The sequence below is a fragment of the Hyaena hyaena genome, unplaced genomic scaffold (genome assembly GCF_003009895.1).
Source record: "Hyaena hyaena isolate Hyena2069 unplaced genomic scaffold, ASM300989v1 scaffold_967, whole genome shotgun sequence".
Lineage (NCBI taxonomy): Eukaryota > Metazoa > Chordata > Mammalia > Carnivora > Hyaenidae > Hyaena > Hyaena hyaena.
Genome location: NW_024081608.1, coordinates 254,068 through 272,012, shown reverse-complemented (window position 1 = coordinate 272,012; position 17,945 = coordinate 254,068). Strand labels below are relative to the sequence as shown.

The following is a 17,945-nucleotide window of genomic DNA, read 5'->3' as shown; positions in this document are numbered from 1 at the left end:
GCTCTGCTGGGTCGGAGCAGCACGCCGGCCTCCTCGCCAGCACTGTCTGGGCATCGCTGGGACCTCTGCAGCCGGTCCCCCGTGTCCCCGGCCCGGCCTCGGAGGGGGCTCTGCCTTACGTGACCAGAGGACAGAGAGGGCCAGGGTTCTGCCCGGCGGGGACGGCGGCTCGGGCCACCCGCGGAGCTCACGGCGCTATTTCCGCCAGGGGGGAAGGTCAGGGGCTTCAGCACATGCAGAAGAGGTGGCCGGCCCGGCGGCCTGGACAGGAATACCGCAGAAAAGGCACGTGATTCGGAGGTGGGCTTGGCTTCGGGGTCTGTGCTCCTGGTGGGGTGGCCGCTCCCTGGCACCTGCCTCCGGGGCGCACAGGGGACGTGGCCTGCGGGCGCCGAGGCGAGGCCGGCTGGGGGTGGCGGGGGGCACGGCCGGGCCCCCTGGGTTCCAGCGCCCCCCCCCCCCCGGCCCCCGCGTCCGCACCGGGGAGGGCGCAGGGCGGGGCTGGGGTCAGTGTCGCCCGTGCTTGATTCGGTTCCTGATGGTCCACTTCTGCCCTGAGCACCTCTGCACCACCAGCCGCAGCCCGAAGCTGGCGTCTTTGGACATTTCCACCTCCAGGCACCTGCCCGTGTCTCGGCTCACGATGGGGCCGCTCTGCCGGGAAGGGGGCGGGATCAGCGGACATCCGGGGGTCCCTTCCTGACAGCTTCTCGGATGGGGCCTGACAGGCCCCGTGCAGGTCACTGCATGGCCACCCAAGTCTCTGGGGCCTGTTTCCCACCCCTCTGTCCCCCCCACTCCCACCCCTCTGTCCCCCCCACTCCCACCCCTCTGTCCCCTCCCATCCTCCGTCCCCAGGCACCCTCACCCTCTCACTGTGTCACCCGGCTGCCTTGCTCCAAGGAGCGACCGACACCATGGAGACAGGGCCCTGAGACGGGGGCTCCCCAGGGGCGTCCCCACCACCTGGCACATCTGATTTGCCCATCGGTCACCCACGCAGGCTGTCTGGTGTCCCAGACATCAAGGACCTGGCCCAACCTGGGGACCTTAAGATTGTAGCCTGTATGGTTTCCTTTCTTTTCCAAACAGCTCCTTCTCACCGTCCCAACCCCAACCCGGCCTCCTGGGGACCTCCACCCTTGCTGGCCCCGCCTCAAGCCGGGACAGTCACCCCTACAGCCTCTCCGGTGACTGGAAGCCCCCAGCCCCCAAGGCCCAGGGCAGGGCCACCCGAAGTGTTGATCTGTCACGGTGTGTGTGGTGGGAGCAGTGGCAGGGGGCGGGTGGGGAAGGGGGGAAGGGAGGCAGAGGGAAGGGGGAGGGGAGGAGGGGGAGGGGAGGAGGGGGAGGGGAGGAGGGGGGAAGGGGGCACAGACCAGGGATGTGCCTGCAAGACGTCTGCTGCCCCTGGTGGGGCTGGGGGGGAGAGCTGGGGGCAGGGGGGCTGGGCGTGGCTCCCGGGCCCAGAGACCGCGGTGGCAGAGCGCCCTAGGGCCGCCTGATGCCCGAGTGCCAAGGGCAGAGAGTTCTAGAGAAACACACCACCCTCACCCCCAGGACCTGGCGCTGTGACCTAGGGGTCTGAGCAGATGTGAAGATGGTGACTAGAACGTCATGTGGAGGCAGGGAGGGACCCCCTGAGGCCCCGCGGGAGCACCGCCCTGCAGGGCACAGAGTATAAACACTCAGCTGCCAGGGGAGACTGCAGGGATTTAGGGCACAAACAGCTTTTAGGGGGAGGGGGGAGGGGCCGCTCAGGCGCGAGGCACTCAGCAGGGCTGGAGGGAGGTGGGGGCTCGGAGAAGCAGGGGGAGTCAGGGAGGACAGAGGGCAGGGGGGCTGCGGAGAGGGCAACACGCAGGAAGTGTGAGCCGGATTCGGCCCAGAGCCGCCGGGGCTGGGAGGCCCCCTTCTGCCCCTTCCCTGCAGGCCTGGGTGTTGTTCTGAGCCCCGCAGCATCCAGGCCAGTGGCCGCTGTCGGGGAGGGGCCGGGGGCGGGGGTCCCCAGGGGCCGGGGGCGGGGGTCCTGGCTGCTCCCACCAGGCGGGGAGGCCTCCTCTGACTCGTCAGCCCAAAATTCTGGGCTGGAAATCGTAGGCAGGGGCCCAGCAGGGGCTGATTTCGGCAGGAGTCCTGCCTGGCCCCGCTTGGCCAGCAGCTGCGGGGAGCGCTTCCTGGTGGGGGTCACAGCCCGCACCCCCTGGGAGGCCGGAGGCGGCGGAGGTTCGGGCAGCCACGGTGCTGAGACCAGACCCAGGGCCCCTCTGCCCACTCGTGGCTCCTCCCCATGTGGGCCCCGGGGGGGCGGGGGGGCGCTCAGCAGCGCTGCTCACCTGGGTGAAGTCCCACAGCCGCTGCGCCGGCCGGGCCACGTCCTCACACTTCTTCAGGGCGGGCGCGCGGCCCCTGCCGTCGTCCACCAGGCACTTGGAGTCGGGCAGGAAGGCGGTGGAGCCCAGGGGGCCGAGCTGCAGCAGTCCCTCGGCGCTGTACCGCACCAGCTGCGGGGGGCCGGGGGCTGGTGTGCACGGCCAGCCCGATGGCCCTGCTCCCCCCACCGCACCCCGGACCCCTCTCCAGAACTGCGCTCAGGCCTCGGCTCCCGGGGCCCCTTCTCTCGCTCAGAGGAGGGAGTTTCCCACGTGCCCTCGGGGCGCGTCATCTGCCCCAGCGCGTTCATTTCTGCGCGGAGAGCAGCCCCAAGTTCACGTAAGACTCGGTCCTCCTTGCTTGTAACACACCACTAAGTAACAACCAAACCCTCACGACAGAAACCAGTTCTGTAGGTCCCTGCCATTCCCCAGCTGTGTGGCCTCGGGCAGGTCCCGTCACCTCTCTGTGCCTCGGTGTCCCCATCTGTAAACAGGAGGTCAGCCAGCACCTGCCATAAGGATCCAGTGGACTCCATACAAAAGTGCTTATAAAGTGGCTCGCACTCAACAGCCTGACCAACTGGTGTAACTGTATCTCTCTCCCCTCTCCCTGCCCGTCCTGTTCCTCCTTCTTTTTCTCTCGTGCACAAGTGCGTGCACACACACACACGCATGCATGCACACATGCACAGTGCACTTGTGGACACAATACACACGCATGCACAAATGCACATGTGCAGCGTGCATAGTACACACACGTGTGCACACGCACAAATGCACACATGTACACAGATGCGCATACATGTGTATAGAAATGCATGTGCACACACATACGCACACACGCACACGCACTGCCTGAATGAAACGGTGGCTCCCCACTGAAGGCTGTGCTTTCCGGCACAATCTCACGGAACACAGCTGCACTGGTGCTTCCCGCCTGCACCCTCCGCAGCGGTGACTCTGACCCTCCTGTGAAGGGTGGGGGCCCACAGTCTCCCCTGGATCTTTCTGGGGAGTGAGCAGCCATCACGGACGTGCTGCTGTCTGACTTCTGAGGCTGGGTGTAGACGGTCGTGACACCCCCATTATCCTGGGGCGCTTGCCTCTGAACCGGCAGCCTGGGGAGGCCGCGGGCGGAGGCCCCGTGGGCCCCTGAGCTGACGGCCAGCGCAGCCTGCCCGCCGGGTGAGCGTGGGCTCAGAAGTGGCTCCTGCAGCCGGCCGAGGACCTGGCCGGGGCCACGCAAGCCGCGTGAGGGGGGCCACGCCGCAGGACGCATCGGGGGAAACTTAGGTCCACCGATGCCCTCCTGTGGCTCCCCGTCAGGCGTGTTCAGAGGTGCCCAGCAGGGTGTGGCCCCTCACGTGGGGTGCCAGCCAGAGAACAGGCCCAGGGACCGGAGTCCCTCCCGGAGGCCACGTCTGCCTCCCAGCGGGGGACTGTCTTCTCTGGACCCGAGCTGCCGCGCGGAAGCACCGGGAGAGGCCAGCGGGGGGCCCGGCACGAGGCTGCGGGAGGAGGCGGGGGCACCATGCTCTCCGCTCCGGCGTCACAGCCTCGCCTCTCTCTCCTGCCACAAACCGCCGGGCGGCCTCACGGACACGGCGAATTCCAGCTGCCTGGGCCGGCACGGGTCACCGCGGGCTTCCCCCGGACGGACGTCTGAGAGCCAAGAGCACGGCTCCGACTCGGGAGCGGGGGGACGTCCGGGGAAAGCAGTCTGGGGTTTGGCTGGAAAGCACCAACTTCCGGTAAACAGAAGCGCTGCCTGTACCAGCAGCGGATCTGCTTGGGGCCAGATGGCATCACCGGACCCGCCCCGAGCCGCCTGGTGCCGCTGGCCTGGGGTCCGGGCATCGGCGTGCACGTTGGTGAGGTCCCCCCCGGGTGAGTCTGAGCTGAGCCCGGACGGAAGATCACTTGGGAGGAGCTCAGCCAGTAAGAACCAGTGGTAACTCAACACCTCCCAGGTTCTGTCCACACTGCCGCACACACCTTCCCACACGATCCACTTTGGTTGACACAACAGCCCTGACGGGTTAAGCACCTTTATTGTCCCATCTGCTGGACGGGAAAACTGAGGCAAGGGATGTGACATGATTTGTCCAAGGCCTGTTTGACTCCAAAAGCCCTGGTCTTAGTTTACCTGGGGCAGGGGGTTCCCTGAGGGTCTCCGAGCAGCCGAGAGCCTGGACCCACAGCCTGCTGCGACCCCGCCCCTGCTGTACCCCTCCCCTCCCCCCTGCCGTGGGGGTGCAGCCCGTACCTGGGAGGACATCCCGTGGCAGGGGTACAGGATCGCGTGGTCGTCGTCTTCTGCTCCCTGGTCCAGGCAGTAGCCACTGGCTTTGCTGTTTCTCACCTGCAAGAGAAACCAAAGGAGAAACCCCATTGTTGGGAGGCGGGTCCCAAAAGCCAAGGCCAGGCTGCCCCCTCCCCCTCAGGGGCAGAGAAGCCCACTCTGCAGGGAAACGTGAGCTGCCCGCACTGCCCACCCCTGCGCCCCCACTCCTTGCCTCACACTGAGCGCGAGCCCAGGGCCAGAGTGCACGGCTTTCCCCAACGTGGGGCCTGGGTCCCCCTGGAACATCAGGAGCCCCGAGTGAAGGGAGCTGCCGTCCCCGCCAGTGCAGACCAGGGTGACAGCATGGGGATGCAGCACCCTCTGGCCAGCTCTAAGGAGAGCTGTGTGTGCGGTCGTGCGGGTGGGGGGCGGGTGCAGACGTGCGGGGCTCGTGCTGCTGATGCCTGCGCCTGTGTGTGCTCTGTTTGCACACGAGCCTGACTACGTGTACGCAAATGCGTCAGCAGGTCCATGTCCACGGTTGGGGGCACCCGTTCACCTGACATTTTGTCTTGACGAGTACATGTCCATGACCGTGAGCACAGGCAGGCGCCTTCGGGTCTGTGCTCACAAGTGAAGGTGTTATCTGTGTGCACACGAGCAAAACTGCGTGCCAACGTATGCTTTTATATTTGTGCACTTACGCACACGTGTAACGCACTCGGGGATCCACGTTTGTGCGTGCGAATGCGTGCACGTGTTCTTGTGCTTACTCGTGTGTGCTGGGCACCTGCGTGAGTCGGGCTCTCACGCGCTCTGTGCACTCGCGCATGCGTGTCCGGGCGAGGGTGGGTGGTACCTCTCCGTACGTGAGGGTGTCGTTGTACGTCCGCATCTCTGGGTACACGTTCTCCAGGTACCACTTGAAGCTGCGGCATTTCAGCCTCTGGCGCAGCGCCCGCCGCTCTGACACGTCCCCGAAGTCCACCCCTGGGTTCTGCGAGGCGGGAGGCAAGGCGCGAGCTGGAGCTGCCCGTCCCGGCCTGTGACGGGGGAGCCCCGGGACCTGGGGGCAGCCCGACCCTCAGGGCTGGACCAGCTGGGCCTCCTGCCCTCCCAGGGCCTGACGGGAAGGGTCTGGGCGGACAGCCACGGGCTGTGTGCTGGCTCGTCCACACCTGCGCACTCCAAAGAAAAGGCTTGCCCTGCCCCCTCCCCCCCAGAGATGACCTCTACGTCCTTAGAATATCCTGCGTGATTATGGGGGCGTTTACCTGGGGTCTGGGCAGTGCCAGGCAGTCTATGCTGCAGGGTGACCTCAGGGGGCTTTGAGCCGTGGTGGGGAATCAGTGTGACCTACAGACTACGGTCAGCCATGGCGAGGCTGGCTCGTGCATGGACGACAGGCTTGGGTGGGTGTCCCTGGCTGGTGACACGCAGTGCGTACTGTCACATGGTGTTGCTGGGCGAGGTTTGTGTCTGTCCAGCTCCCCGGAATCTGTATTCTTTCTGTACGAAGCCACAGGCTGAGCCTCACATCTGGCTTGGGGCCCCGACACGTGACAGGCACCAAGCCTCTGTGAGTGTGTTTGAGCAAGCGCCTGCCCCAGGCCGGGGTGCCCACGGCTCCCACACCAGCCACGCCGGGCGGGGAGGCGCTGCGCCGGGGAGAGCCCCTCTTCCCTCCTCCACGTGGAGGCTGTGGCCACAGAGAAGCCCCTCACAGCCTTCACACGAGGGCGGGGGGAGCGCAGGGCTACAGTGAGATGTGGGAGGGTGTCTGCGGGCCCCGGCTCAGCGCCCCGGACTCTGCACGCACGCGGCCTGAGGCCCCACGGTGACCACGCCCCGGTTCCCTTTCGAGGAGTAATGGGGTGTTTCCTGAGTCGGGTCCCTTGGTGGAAAATGAGGGTTTACACATGTGTGCACGCTCATGACGTGACCTCCGCACTTACAGTGGGTCACGTAAGCGTGTCCAGGATGGGTGTCCCCAGGGCCTGCAGCCTCGTACCCTCCCGTGGCCGGGGAAGCCACACGTGAGTGAGGGCTGGTTCTACGGCCGGCGCACCGGGACTAGCGGCCTGAATGTCACCCCACGTTACGGAGCCACCCCTGCTCGGCACCCACCATCATTACCGTCACACAGGCCGTGGGAGCTGGGTCTTCTGGGTTTTCAAGAGAAGCCAGAATACAGGCTATTTATGGGATTTGGTTGAGCACAAAGTGAAAAACCAACAGCAACCCCTAACTGGATGTGGTCGAAACTGCATGGACCAGAACAAGAGACAGGAAGCAACCCAGGTACCCGCGGATGGAAGGACGGATAAACCGCCGTGGTCCATCCACATGTGGAACGTGATCCGGCCACAGAGAGGAAGCAGCAGCAAGGCCCTGCCACCTGCCATGTGTGGATAGAGCTTGAGGAGACGAGGCTCATTGCAAGGAGCCAGACACAGCAGGAGAGGCTCCACTTAGAGGAAGCGTCCAGAACAGGCAAATCCAGGGACCGAGCAGGCAGCCGGGTGCTGAGGTCTGGGGGACGGGCAGATGGGGGTTAGCTGCTTACTGGGTTCAGCTATTCTTTTTGGGGTGACGTTTTTGGAACTAGGTAAGTCAAAGGCTGTGCAGCACTGTGGGTGTGCCCAAGGCCTCAGAATTGCACGGTTTAAAAATGCTAAAATGGAGGGGGGCCTGGGGGCTCAGTCAGTTAAGCACCCAACTGCGGCTCAGGTCGTGATCTCACAGTTTGTGGGTTCGAGCCCCGCGTCGGGCTCTGTGCTGACAGCTCAGAGCCTGGAGCTGCTTCAGATTCTGTGTCTCCCTCTATCTCTGCCCCTCCCCCCTCTCTCTTCTCTCTCTCTCTCTCTCTCTCTCAAAAATAAACTTAAAAGAAAAAAAGCTATAAGGCAGACTCTATACCACACATATCTGGTCACAGGAAGGCATGAGCAAACAGCACCTGAGGTGCCAGCTGGGCGGTGAGCCGGGGCTGCAGCTGGACCAGCGTCTGTGCGTCCCCGCGCGGGCCACGGGAACTGGGTGGTGACCCCACAAGGCATGGCGAGGCCGGGGAGGAGCTAAGCCTCGCTCGCAGCTGCTGGCACTACTTTTACCAGGAAAACCTCGACCCGAGAGCCCCGGGCCGGCATTCCGGGAGGCTCCCCGTCTTCCCCGCCCTCCCTGCTGCACCCTGGCTTACGGTCATGGGGATGTTCCAGGCCATGTACACGTGGGACTTGAAGCCGTCCATCCACACCTCGGCCGCCCGCAGGGCGTTGCGCTTGGCGTAGTAGTCGATGTCGTTGTTGTAGGGCTTCTTGGTGCGCTCGATGTGGGCCACGCGGGAGCAGGGGAGCACCTCCATGCTGCCACCACACTGCCACACCTGTGGGCACACAGCATGTCCGAGCGCCCACACCCCGCCCACGGCCCCGGGACACATGTGCCAGGGCCCGGGGGCCGCACCCCTGCCCACGGCCCCGGGAAAGGCGGCCTCCCCTTCTGGATTTCCTACCAAATTCATTTCTCCTGCCCCCGGCCCCGTGCTTGCTCTGAGCCGGGGGCCTGGCCCCGGGGACCTCACACCAGCGGCGGCCCCAGCCAGAGAACAAGCCTGCCATCCAGTCTGGAAAGAGCAGGCCAGCCGCTCCAGACACCTCCGATCCGAGGTGCTGGCCATGCAAACGTGGCTTCAAGCACCCCAAACACACACGATCAGCGTCTTTCAGCTGCTTCCTGAGGCGCAGGACTCCCCGAGGTCCCTAACTGTCCCTGAAGACCCTCGCCCACAGGTGCACCGTCATCCCCTCATCTGTCTCAGTGCACAGCCTAACCACCCGGACACCCCCTCGGGGCTGCTGTTCACTTACTGTGGAGCCCAGCCCTCGTCTGAGGAAGATGGCAGGGGACCCCTGACCCTTCCCTGCCCAGCTCTGCCTTCAGAAAGCAGGGGAAGGGGGACATTGCACAGCTGAGGGTCCTGACACCTCGCACGGCTGCCACAGGTCACGTCTGGGCAGGCGGGGGAGGCTGTAGGTTCCTCACAGATTCCCAGCACGCGGCCAAGTCTCCCCCTGCTAGGCTCCTAGCCTGCTTGGGACCCGCCCTCTGCACCCCTGCACAGAGCCCAGGGGACAGCGCCAGCTCCTTCACGATGACAATGTGGGCCCTGCCCCGGGTAAGAGGGGCCGCTGTCCCCAGGGCCTGGTCCCAGGAGGATGCAGGGCAGCGGGGAGGTGGGTTGCAGCTGGACACCTGCTGAGCCAGGAACCTTCCAGAAGACAAACACGAAGCACCACGGTGGGAGCCTGGCAGACCTGCAGGGACAGCCCCGCACCGGCACCTTCTGCAGCCGCCATCACTGGGAGTCCTGTGGGGCCTCCGTGCCTCAGCTGCCCCCAGCTGCTCCCGGGGCTCCCCGCCCCCACCTCTTCCTCCCTCCACTTTCCCCACGGCCCCAGGTCCTTTGCACCTGCCCGCAAGCCTCTGCTCAGATGCCGCCCCGTTGTGGGCCCCATGCTCCCTGGTCTGTCTGTCCCCCTGCGGCGTGCACTCCAGGACCTCGGCCCACCCGCTGCTCTCAGGACAAAGCAAGCACGGTCAGCACTCAGCACAGGTTGTCCAATGGATGGACGAATTCATGTTTCAGAATCTGTTAGCAGCGGCCGGACCTGCCTAGAAGAACTTCCTGTGGTGACGGGCATGTTCTAGATCTGGGCCGCCGATACCTTAGCTACAGCCCCGCGCTTCAAATGTGGACACCGCGGTCATGGGACAGGATGGTGGGAAAGGCCCCACTCGGTCCGGCTCAGCGGCTTCAGGCCTTAGCTACACGAGGGCGGCTCGACAGACTGTGGCGTGTGGGGCTCTGTGCCGGGCTCGGGGCCCCTTCGGACATCCATCTTTCTTGGGTAAAATCAGCCACGGTCTCTGTTACGAAGAGAGTCTCCTCCACTCAGGAAGGCGAGAGCGTTTCCAGACGGGGGGAACTGGGGCCGTTCTTGCTCGGCCCCGCGCTGGGCCCGCAGGGAGTTCAGGGCTGGGGGCGAGGGCGACGGTGCCTGAGGTTCAGGGGGCCTGAAGCCTTCCCTGAGCTGCCCACGTGCAGCACTGTGGGCTCAGGACTTCGGGGTAGAGGGAAGAAATCCCCACTCGCTCCGCAATCACCCCGACAGCAGGGGGAAGGGCAGCGTCCCCCGGGTCAGTGCTCTGGCGCACAGCCCCCACCCCGGAGCCCGGCCATCACGCCTCTTCCCTGCACCAGAGCCCGTGGACGGCCCTCCCGAGGGTGGAGATCGTCGACTCAGCTCCGTGTGCCCCCGGCTGCCACCATGAGGACACGGCCACGGAGATCGGAGAGGGCGTGGTTGGCCCCCGGCTTCACGGGCAAGGAAACGGTTCCTAATCCACAAGCTCTAAGGGAGGTGACACGGCTGCCAAAGAGCCTCGTTAGTGCCAGTGACCGGGGCGTCCCCGCCCCCCAGGACAGCCCTGCTCATGCCCGCTGACTTGGGTGGCACTCCACAGCAGCTCTCCAGGGCGTCTCTGTGACGCCAAAGCACCCGGCCACCTCGCTCTGGATGCAGTGGTGGTGGGCCGACACCGAGGGGCCGTCTGCTCTCCCACGGTGGCTCCCGGATCCGCAGGGTGGCCTGGGCCTGTGAGCAGTGCGGACAAGCCCCTGGCCCTCCTCTATCAGAATCTGTGTCGTAACGTCTGAGAAACACCTTGCGGAGATCGTGGGGGGGCGGCGAGGGGGCGGCCACTGCATTGGCCAAGCACCCACCCACGGCTTGGGCACAGCCTGCCCCTTTAAGCAGAGGCTGGCCCCGACCCAGGCCAGCCCAGCAGCCCCGAAGTGCGGGGACGCGCCGGGCTGGGGCCACACCCGCCCCAGGACCGCTCAGGAAGGAGGGCTGCCCCCGCGGGCTTGACTCGCGAGTGCTCAGACGCACGTGGCCGTGACGGGCGTATTAACCATGTCTGGTAATTCTCCGTATCTGACAACGTGACTCCTGGACCTCACTGTCCTGAGGGTGAGGGGCTGTCCTCCTGGGCCAGCCGATGCCCGGGGGCAGCAAACAGCAGGCCTGAGGGGCTCCTAAGTGTGCAAACCACGCAGCCTAGGACAGCCCGTGGCCTGGCCTCCTCCACCCTGGCCTCCGGCCACGAATGCCCGCATGGCCCGGTGTGTCCACCCCTGAGCCCCTGCCCCGAGGAACACGCTCTTCTCAGTGGCAGCCGGGCCCTGACCCGCCGGCCTGGCGGCACCCGAAGGCTGGCACCGGCTGGGGGCTTGGGCAGCCACCTCACACGGGCCCCACCGTATCCCAGGCCGTGGTGGTGGAAGACTCCCGCCTCTGGGCAAACTCAGAGCGTGCTGCTGTGAGGGTGAAGGCGTGGACCGTGGAGGGGGTCTTCCTGGGGGGCCCTCCTTGCTGTCTGGAGAACACGCTCCGGAGAAAATGCCGCACGGAGGCCCTGGGACCTGCGGGTCTGACAGGCTGGGCGCCTTCCCAGCCACTGCGGCAGAACGGCCGGAATGTCACCCTCCACTCGTGGGATTTGCAGGTGACACAGCACAGGCTGTCAGGGACACAAATCATCCCTTGCTCCGGGCGGCATCACCGTGTGTGCAGGTGTACTCGGCGTCTAAATTAAGGCTCCGCAGGGTGTCCCCGGGCGCTCTGATGTGACTTCAGGCAGGAAGGACTTTCTGAGCATGGCCCTCAGCCTCTGGTGACACTGTTTCTTCAGGAGACGCCTTGGCTGAGTGTTCGATCAGCCCACCTGAGGAGACGTCCTTCCCCACCCACCTGGCCATCCCCCATCCACTCCTTCACCCACACTCCCATGCGCCCCCCGGCTACTCACCACCCATCCATCCACTCGTCCCTCCCTCCCCCACCCATCAGTCCGTCCACCCATCCACAACCAGCATGCCTATCCAGGGCCTATGCAGAGCACTATTTTTAGGATGAGGTTCAAGCCCAGCCTCCTCACCCGGGCCTTCAGACAAGAGGCTGGAAGCCCAGAGGCCCAGCCGAGATCCAGCCGCACAGGCCACCGCACCTGGTGCAAACCCAGCAGGCGCCCGGCCCCCACCTTCCTCTCGGGAAGTGCAGTTTCCCCCTTTAACAAGCAACCACTCCGTCACTCAGGAGAAAACTGCACGCACGACTTTTAGAGATTTCCCATCTGAACCTAATTTAAAAGATTTATAATCAGCTCCGTGCTGCCCCACCCCCTGTCCCCAGCCCGGGTCCACTGCAGCCACAGGCTGTCACCTCCCTCCGTCACACGGACCTCACTCGCCAGGCACGATGTGGCCCCAGGGGCAGAGCTGACTGGGCTCAGCGCTGGAACGGCGTCTCCCAGGGCTCAGCTGGGCTCAGCTCGAACATCCTGGAAAGAAAGCGCCCTCCCGGGACGGCACGTGCGCACACACATGCGGTCAAACGGCTGCTTCCTTCTCGGCTCCGGCGCCAGACCCAGACACCGCGAGCGGCTTTCACTCCAAGCTCCAGCCGTTTGTTCCCCTGAACGTGCCGAACGCTAACAAAAAAAGAGAAAAGTAGCCTCCTTCCTTCTGAGCGAGTGGTTCTCACAGCGGGGTCCCAGGACCAGCAGCAGCGTCACTGGGGCCCCAGCAACGCGGCCGCTGCAGACCTGACCTGCTGAGTCAGAGGGTCTTAACACGGCCTCCAGGGGGTCTGCTGTGTGCACCGGGGGCGGCTGGGCCGGAGTCTGGGGGCGGCTGCGCTGAGTGCCTGAGGCTTCTCTCCCCGCCTCCACCCTCGGGGCGCCTCCTCTGGCCCAGGAGCTGTCCCCTGGACACCACCCGAGGGCGTGGCTGCGTGTTCTGCACTCTGTCCTCAGGTGCAGGTGAGGCCGTACCTCCTAGGTGACGACCCCCACACCACGCCCACTGCAGCTGGGTGCATCCACGGAGGGTTCCCGTACGTGAGGCCCAGCTCCCCCCCTGCCCCGCCCGCCGCCCTCTGGGGAAGGCCCAGGACCAGGCTGGAGACACCCTGCAGCCCTGTGATGTGACGGCGGGGCCCCGTCCCCGGCTGTGGAGCAGCGTGGGCACACCTCCCTGGCACCGGCCGCCTGGAGACACGGGAGCGGAGATAAACGTCCTACGGGAAGACGGGGGAGAACCCACGACCCCAGCCCGCAGACAGTGGAAGCCACTGCACCCCTCAAAGGGCTGGGGTTGAAGGCGCAGTGATGGCCCCCAGGGCGGGGAGGGCGTTCCTGTAACACCCTGGAGAAGCTGCGAGTCTGAAAGTTTCAAAACAGCGAAGCAAATGATTTCCCGCTTCTGTTCTGCAGGTGGCTTTCCCGGCTGAGACCCACGGCGCAGGATTCTGTCTTGACCTTTATTAACCTAATGGATGTGACGGATTCGTTTCCCCTAATTGGCTCTCGCGCCCTCCTCATTAGGGGAAGAGCAGTCAGCATATGTACAATGACAGAAATGTAACTTGGCCCTGGGACCCCAGAATTACTCCTCTAAGTGGGTGGGATTGATCATACGTGCTGCACAGCCACCTGTGGTAAGGACGGATCAGAAACAGCCGTGGCTGCAAGGTCCGTCTGTGCAGCAAAGGAGGCAGAAAGACCACGGGGCCACGGAGCCGCTTGCTGTCCCTGCCATGAGGGCCACACTCCTGCCAGGCACGCTCCTGCCCCAGGGCCTTTGTACTTGCTGCCCCTCGGCGGCAAATGCCCTTCCCCATAGCCACACAGCTTGCCTCCTCGCCTCCTTCATGCCTGCTCAGACATGGCCTTCCTTCCCTGACTGTCCCGTGTAAAACGACAACCTCCCCATCCCTTCCCTGCGCACGGTTTTCTACAGGCGCCACATGCCACACGCTGTCCCCATTTATCTTAAGTGAGCAGAGGCCCGTGTGTGCTCTGTTCTTGCTGAGCCCCGAGCATCTAGGAAGGCGTGGCAGACACAGCAAGTTGTTCAACAAATGAAGCGCTCGCTTCTCTTTGCCGTGCCCCCCACCCCGGGCTCCCGCGTCTCGCACCTCACAGGCAGGCCCGCCTCCCTCTCCCGGAGGATTCCTGTGCCCACTCTGCAGATGCACCACTCCGCAGGGTCGCATGCAGCGGCGCGAGCCAGACGCAGCCCCTGAGAACTCCCGCGGGTTGCGGGGGGCGGGGGGGCGGAGGAGAGGCATCAGCAGGAGGCGGTGTGCAGAGCGGACCCTGTGAGGAAACGCCCTGGGGCCAAGAGCAGGAAGTAGCAGAGGGCTGGAAGGGCTCCCGGCAGAGAGGGGCCAGCTGCCAGCTGCACTTGGCCACGGGAGGGGAGCGTGGGCGGGGGCACTGGGCAGGGGTCCTGAGGGTCACGGGAGGGAGTTGCGGCTTGGTCCTCAGGGTGAGGGGGCCCCGAGGCTCTCTGGGCTTCTGCACAGAGTGGATCAGAAGGGGGATGGGGCAAGGCCAGGTGGGATGCAGGCCGCCCAGCAGGTGCCACAGACCCCCTGGCCGCCAGCGTCTCTGTGGGGACCGGACCCCTCCCCCGGCCGCCAGCATCTCTCTGGAGACAGATCCCAACCCCCCAGCCATCAGCATGTCCGTGGGGACACTGTGGGGACAGCGGCGGACGTCTGCCCTGGGGACACAGATGGGGTTTCCCGGTCACCCTGCGCTCACCCCTCTGCGCCATGTCTGGCCCACGGCGGGTGGGTTTGTGGGGAGACCCCACTCTGAAGTCCGGGACTGGCAGGTGCAGTGGGCTGTGGAGGCGCCAGGCGGCGGGGCAGGCGTGAGCCGGGCCCCCGGCACTGGGCTCCCGCTGCCTCCGTCTCCCGTCCCCGCTGCACGTCCCTTCCTCCCGCCCGTGCTTATAACCTCCCTCGTCTTGGGGGGCTTTCCTACGACCTGGCAAGCCACCCGGATCCCGTCAGCGGCCAGAGTAACGCCACACACGGACGCACACGTAACACAGGACACACGTGAAGTCGTGTGTACGCCTGTGCGCGTCCACATCCACGCTGCAGCCTGCTCACACTTACACCAGTATCTACACCCGTATTTGCTGCCATGTCCACACCACGTCCACGCAAGCCTGCACCTTCCTCACCTCCCTCAGCAGACGGAACCCGATGCTCCCCAGGCGTCTGCCCCAGAGCCCTCCCCACGGCTGGCCGGGCCCTGCCCAGCCCCCACTCTACAGAGCGGGGACCCGGGACGCTGGGGTCCCAGCCACGGTCACAAGGCTCGGGGCTCCCCGTGCCGCGTGCCCCCTTCCTTCGCCGCAGAGGCTCCTGTCTTCCCGCCTGCCTGCCGCCCGTGGGCCTCACGCCCCGTTGGAGGCCACCCAGGTGAGACCGGGCCGCCCCTTTCCCCTCACCTGTGGCCCAAAACCAGCAGCGGCTGCTGGCGGCTTGGGGGGCACGTTTCGCCCACAGGACTGGCGTTCTCCAGGGCGCCGGCACCCCGTGTCCGTGTTTACCAGGCGCCTGCCCCACTTCCGGACGCCCCCTCCCCACGGCCGCTCGCCACACGGGCCCAGCGCGCCCTCCAGCCTCTGCAGGGCGACCCCTTCCCGCCCGGGCGTCCCGTGCCCCAGCCACCAGGATGTGCGGTGCTCCGGCCTCCGGTCAGTCCCCCTCACGGACTCCCCTCCTTTCCTTCTCCGACCTAATTCCCAGGGGGACGTCCTGGGTGGGTGCCCACACCCCGTGCGGTGACGTCTGGGGTCAGCACCTCGCGCCCTCCTGCCGAGCTCCTGCTCAGACCGGCCAGGCTCCCGGCGTCTCCGGTTCTCAGGAGGGTGCAGGGGCCTGCCTGCCGCCCCCGCCCCCGCCCTCTCTGGGGATGTGGCCGTCTGCCCTCCCCGGCCCCCTTGGGCCCCCAAGCCTGGCCGTCTCCGCGCTGTTTGTCCCTCCCCGTCCCGTCCCCCAGCCCGGCTTCCACCCGGCCGGCCCCTCTGAAGCCACGGCTCAGCCCTGCCTGGGCCGCTCCGGCCTCCGGCCGACAGTCCCCGCCTGCCCCAGCGGCCTTGCTGGGCTCCCCTCTGCCCCCCCGGAGGGTCTGCTCTGAGCCTGGGGGCCCTCAAGGCTGCGGGAAGCCTCTCCCTGCGTCCCCCCCAAGCGCTGTCCTCCGGCCCCACTCACTGACCCCCCCCAACCAGCCCGCGCGTCTGGGGACGGCGGCCCTGCCCCACGGAGTCTCGATGTTCGCACGCCCCCCCCCAAACCCCCCCGGACCTGCTGCAGCCGCCCTGCCCCTGAGCGCCCCCCACACACCACTGACACCTCGCACGAGGTTCAGGAATCGTGTGCAAGGGCACAGCTGCGAGCCGTTGGCAGCGTGAAGAATCTGCCAGATTAACTTCTGGATGCCAGTCTTAGCGCAAACGACTGAAGGTCGATTATAAACGTTTTATTTAAAACTGGCCCCTGTCAGAGGGCTAAATACAGTTGCAAACAGTTCCGAACTGTGAGAACCTGCGATTTGGTGTAAGCCTGATTTATTAGGTCTACTCGAGTTTCCTGGGCACCTGGGGGGATTCTGTTGTGGCGTCAGGCATTCCAAATGCTTAAGGAGAAAAGCAAATACGTTATAAGTGTCATTTTAAAAGGTTCAAGGGAATTTAATTAACTAAAGGCAGAAAAGGAAGTGATTGTTGTTTAATGGCATTTAATCCATTCAACGCGAGTTAATCAAACATTAATCAAGGAAATAGGGGAGGTGAGTGTTCTCTCCAATCTCAATCGATTAAATTTATAACCATGATGATGTGAGCCCCTAGGTTTAACGGAAAAGCTTAAAAGCAAATAGGTTTTCAAATGTATAACTTTAATAAACTGTGTAGGAAATTTTTAAAACTAGCCTTAAATAAACTCCACAGGCGAGAAAGTAAACAAATAAAACCCTCCCAGAATCCCAAACCAGCCAGAGCTCAGCTCAGCTCAACCACAGAGCCTGCAGAGCCCCGTGTGTTGGGGGGGGGCCTGTGCAGAGCGGGGGTGCACGCAGGATATGGTGGGGGTTGGGGGGGGCTCGGGGCTGGTTCCCGGAGCAGGCTCCTTGCACAAGCCACAGCCCCTGAGAATGTGCTGGAAAAGCAGATGCTCCCCCTCCACCCCCAGTCCAAATCTCTAGGGTGGAGCCCAGGGGTCCGTGTTCCTCCAGAGGGTCCAGCCCTGCCCTGCGGGGGGTCTCCTGGCCCCGCCCTTGGCCTGCTGGGCGCACATGCTCAGAGAGAAGGTCACAGAACCGTGGCCACCGGGCTATGGCCTCATGGCACCACACACGGCGAGCCCCGAGGTGGGTGCCACCAGAGAGGACCCCGTTCCCGAGCCTTCTGAGCGGAAGCGGGAGCCCCAGAGGAAGGCGTGGTGCATGCGGCGGAGTGTCAGGTGCCCGGGGCAAGGGGGGGAAAGTCAGGGTACAGAGACGGGTCATGCCCTGTGCAGCTGGCCCTCAGGGCCCAGACCCAGGTCCCCGGAGCCGCTGGCTGTCAGGAGTGGCCCTGGAAAGCCGGCCCAGCCCCGCCGGGAACAAAGCCCTGAACACCGGCCTTCGAATGTGTTCTCTGCTCCGAATCAAATCCCAACTTTATTTTTTTCAGACTAAAACGAGGCAATGTTTTCCTCACAGAAAACATCCTCTTAGAAGCCCACACAGCGGTGAAGCCACTTCGGCAGAGGAGGCCACGGCCCCACGCGCGCCCAGTGTGGGGCTGGACGGCCTCTGAGAGCTCCGGGCTCCAGGTCCCCACCCTGCCCGCCCACGGAACCCGCACCCTCCCAGCTTCTCAGGCCCAAGGCCTAGGGGCCACTGCGCCCCAGAGCCCCCATCCCAGCCCTGGGCACGCCCTGTGCGGCTTCCTCGAGAATGTGCCCAGACTACGCGGATCGCAGCGTCCCCTTCCTGTCTGAGCCTCACCTCCCTGCAACATTCTGGAAGCCCTGGCCCTGTTCTTGCCCTCACTCGCTCCACCCTGTGGTCGCAGGGGCCAGAGGCCTCCCTGAAACGTGGAAGCTGAGCTGCTGCTTGGAACGCACCCACCCGCCACCCCCGACCCCCCACCGCGCCTCTGGGCTCCCTCAGAGCGGAACTGGACGACTCCTCCTCCCCCTGCCCTCTCCCCCCTGCTGCACGTGTGTCTTTGCTTCTGGGGCACATCAGGCACGACCCTGCCCCTGGGCCTTTGCTTCTGCCATGCACTCTGCTTAGAGCACCCCTTCCCCTGATCATCCACAGCTCCCTCATGACACCAGAGATCTCTCCATAGACATCCCTTCTATGGGGGCTCC

At 65.0% G+C, this 17,945-nt stretch overlaps 1 protein-coding gene across 8 annotated transcripts in view; it reads right to left on the bottom strand.

The window, feature by feature from the left end:
- Window positions 1-455: 455 nt before the first annotated feature.
- GALNT9 (polypeptide N-acetylgalactosaminyltransferase 9) overlaps window positions 456-17,945 on the bottom strand; it is a 73,523-nt gene continuing 56,033 nt past the window's right edge. For 7 of the 8 annotated variants that reach the window (XM_039221303.1, XM_039221304.1, XM_039221311.1 and 4 more), the window contains 5 exons: window positions 7,859-8,044; window positions 5,519-5,656; window positions 4,642-4,737; window positions 2,337-2,504; window positions 456-654 (listed from right to left, as the gene is read on the bottom strand). In XM_039221303.1, coding sequence (XP_039077234.1) covers window positions 508-654; window positions 2,337-2,504; window positions 4,642-4,737; window positions 5,519-5,656; window positions 7,859-8,044 — 735 coding nt within the window. In that variant the 3' untranslated portion in view covers window positions 456-507. Of the gene's footprint in view, window positions 655-2,336; window positions 2,505-3,812; window positions 4,407-4,641; window positions 4,738-5,518; window positions 5,657-7,858; window positions 8,045-17,945 lie in introns of those variants that run through there. The other variant, XM_039221305.1, reaches the window with a different exon arrangement.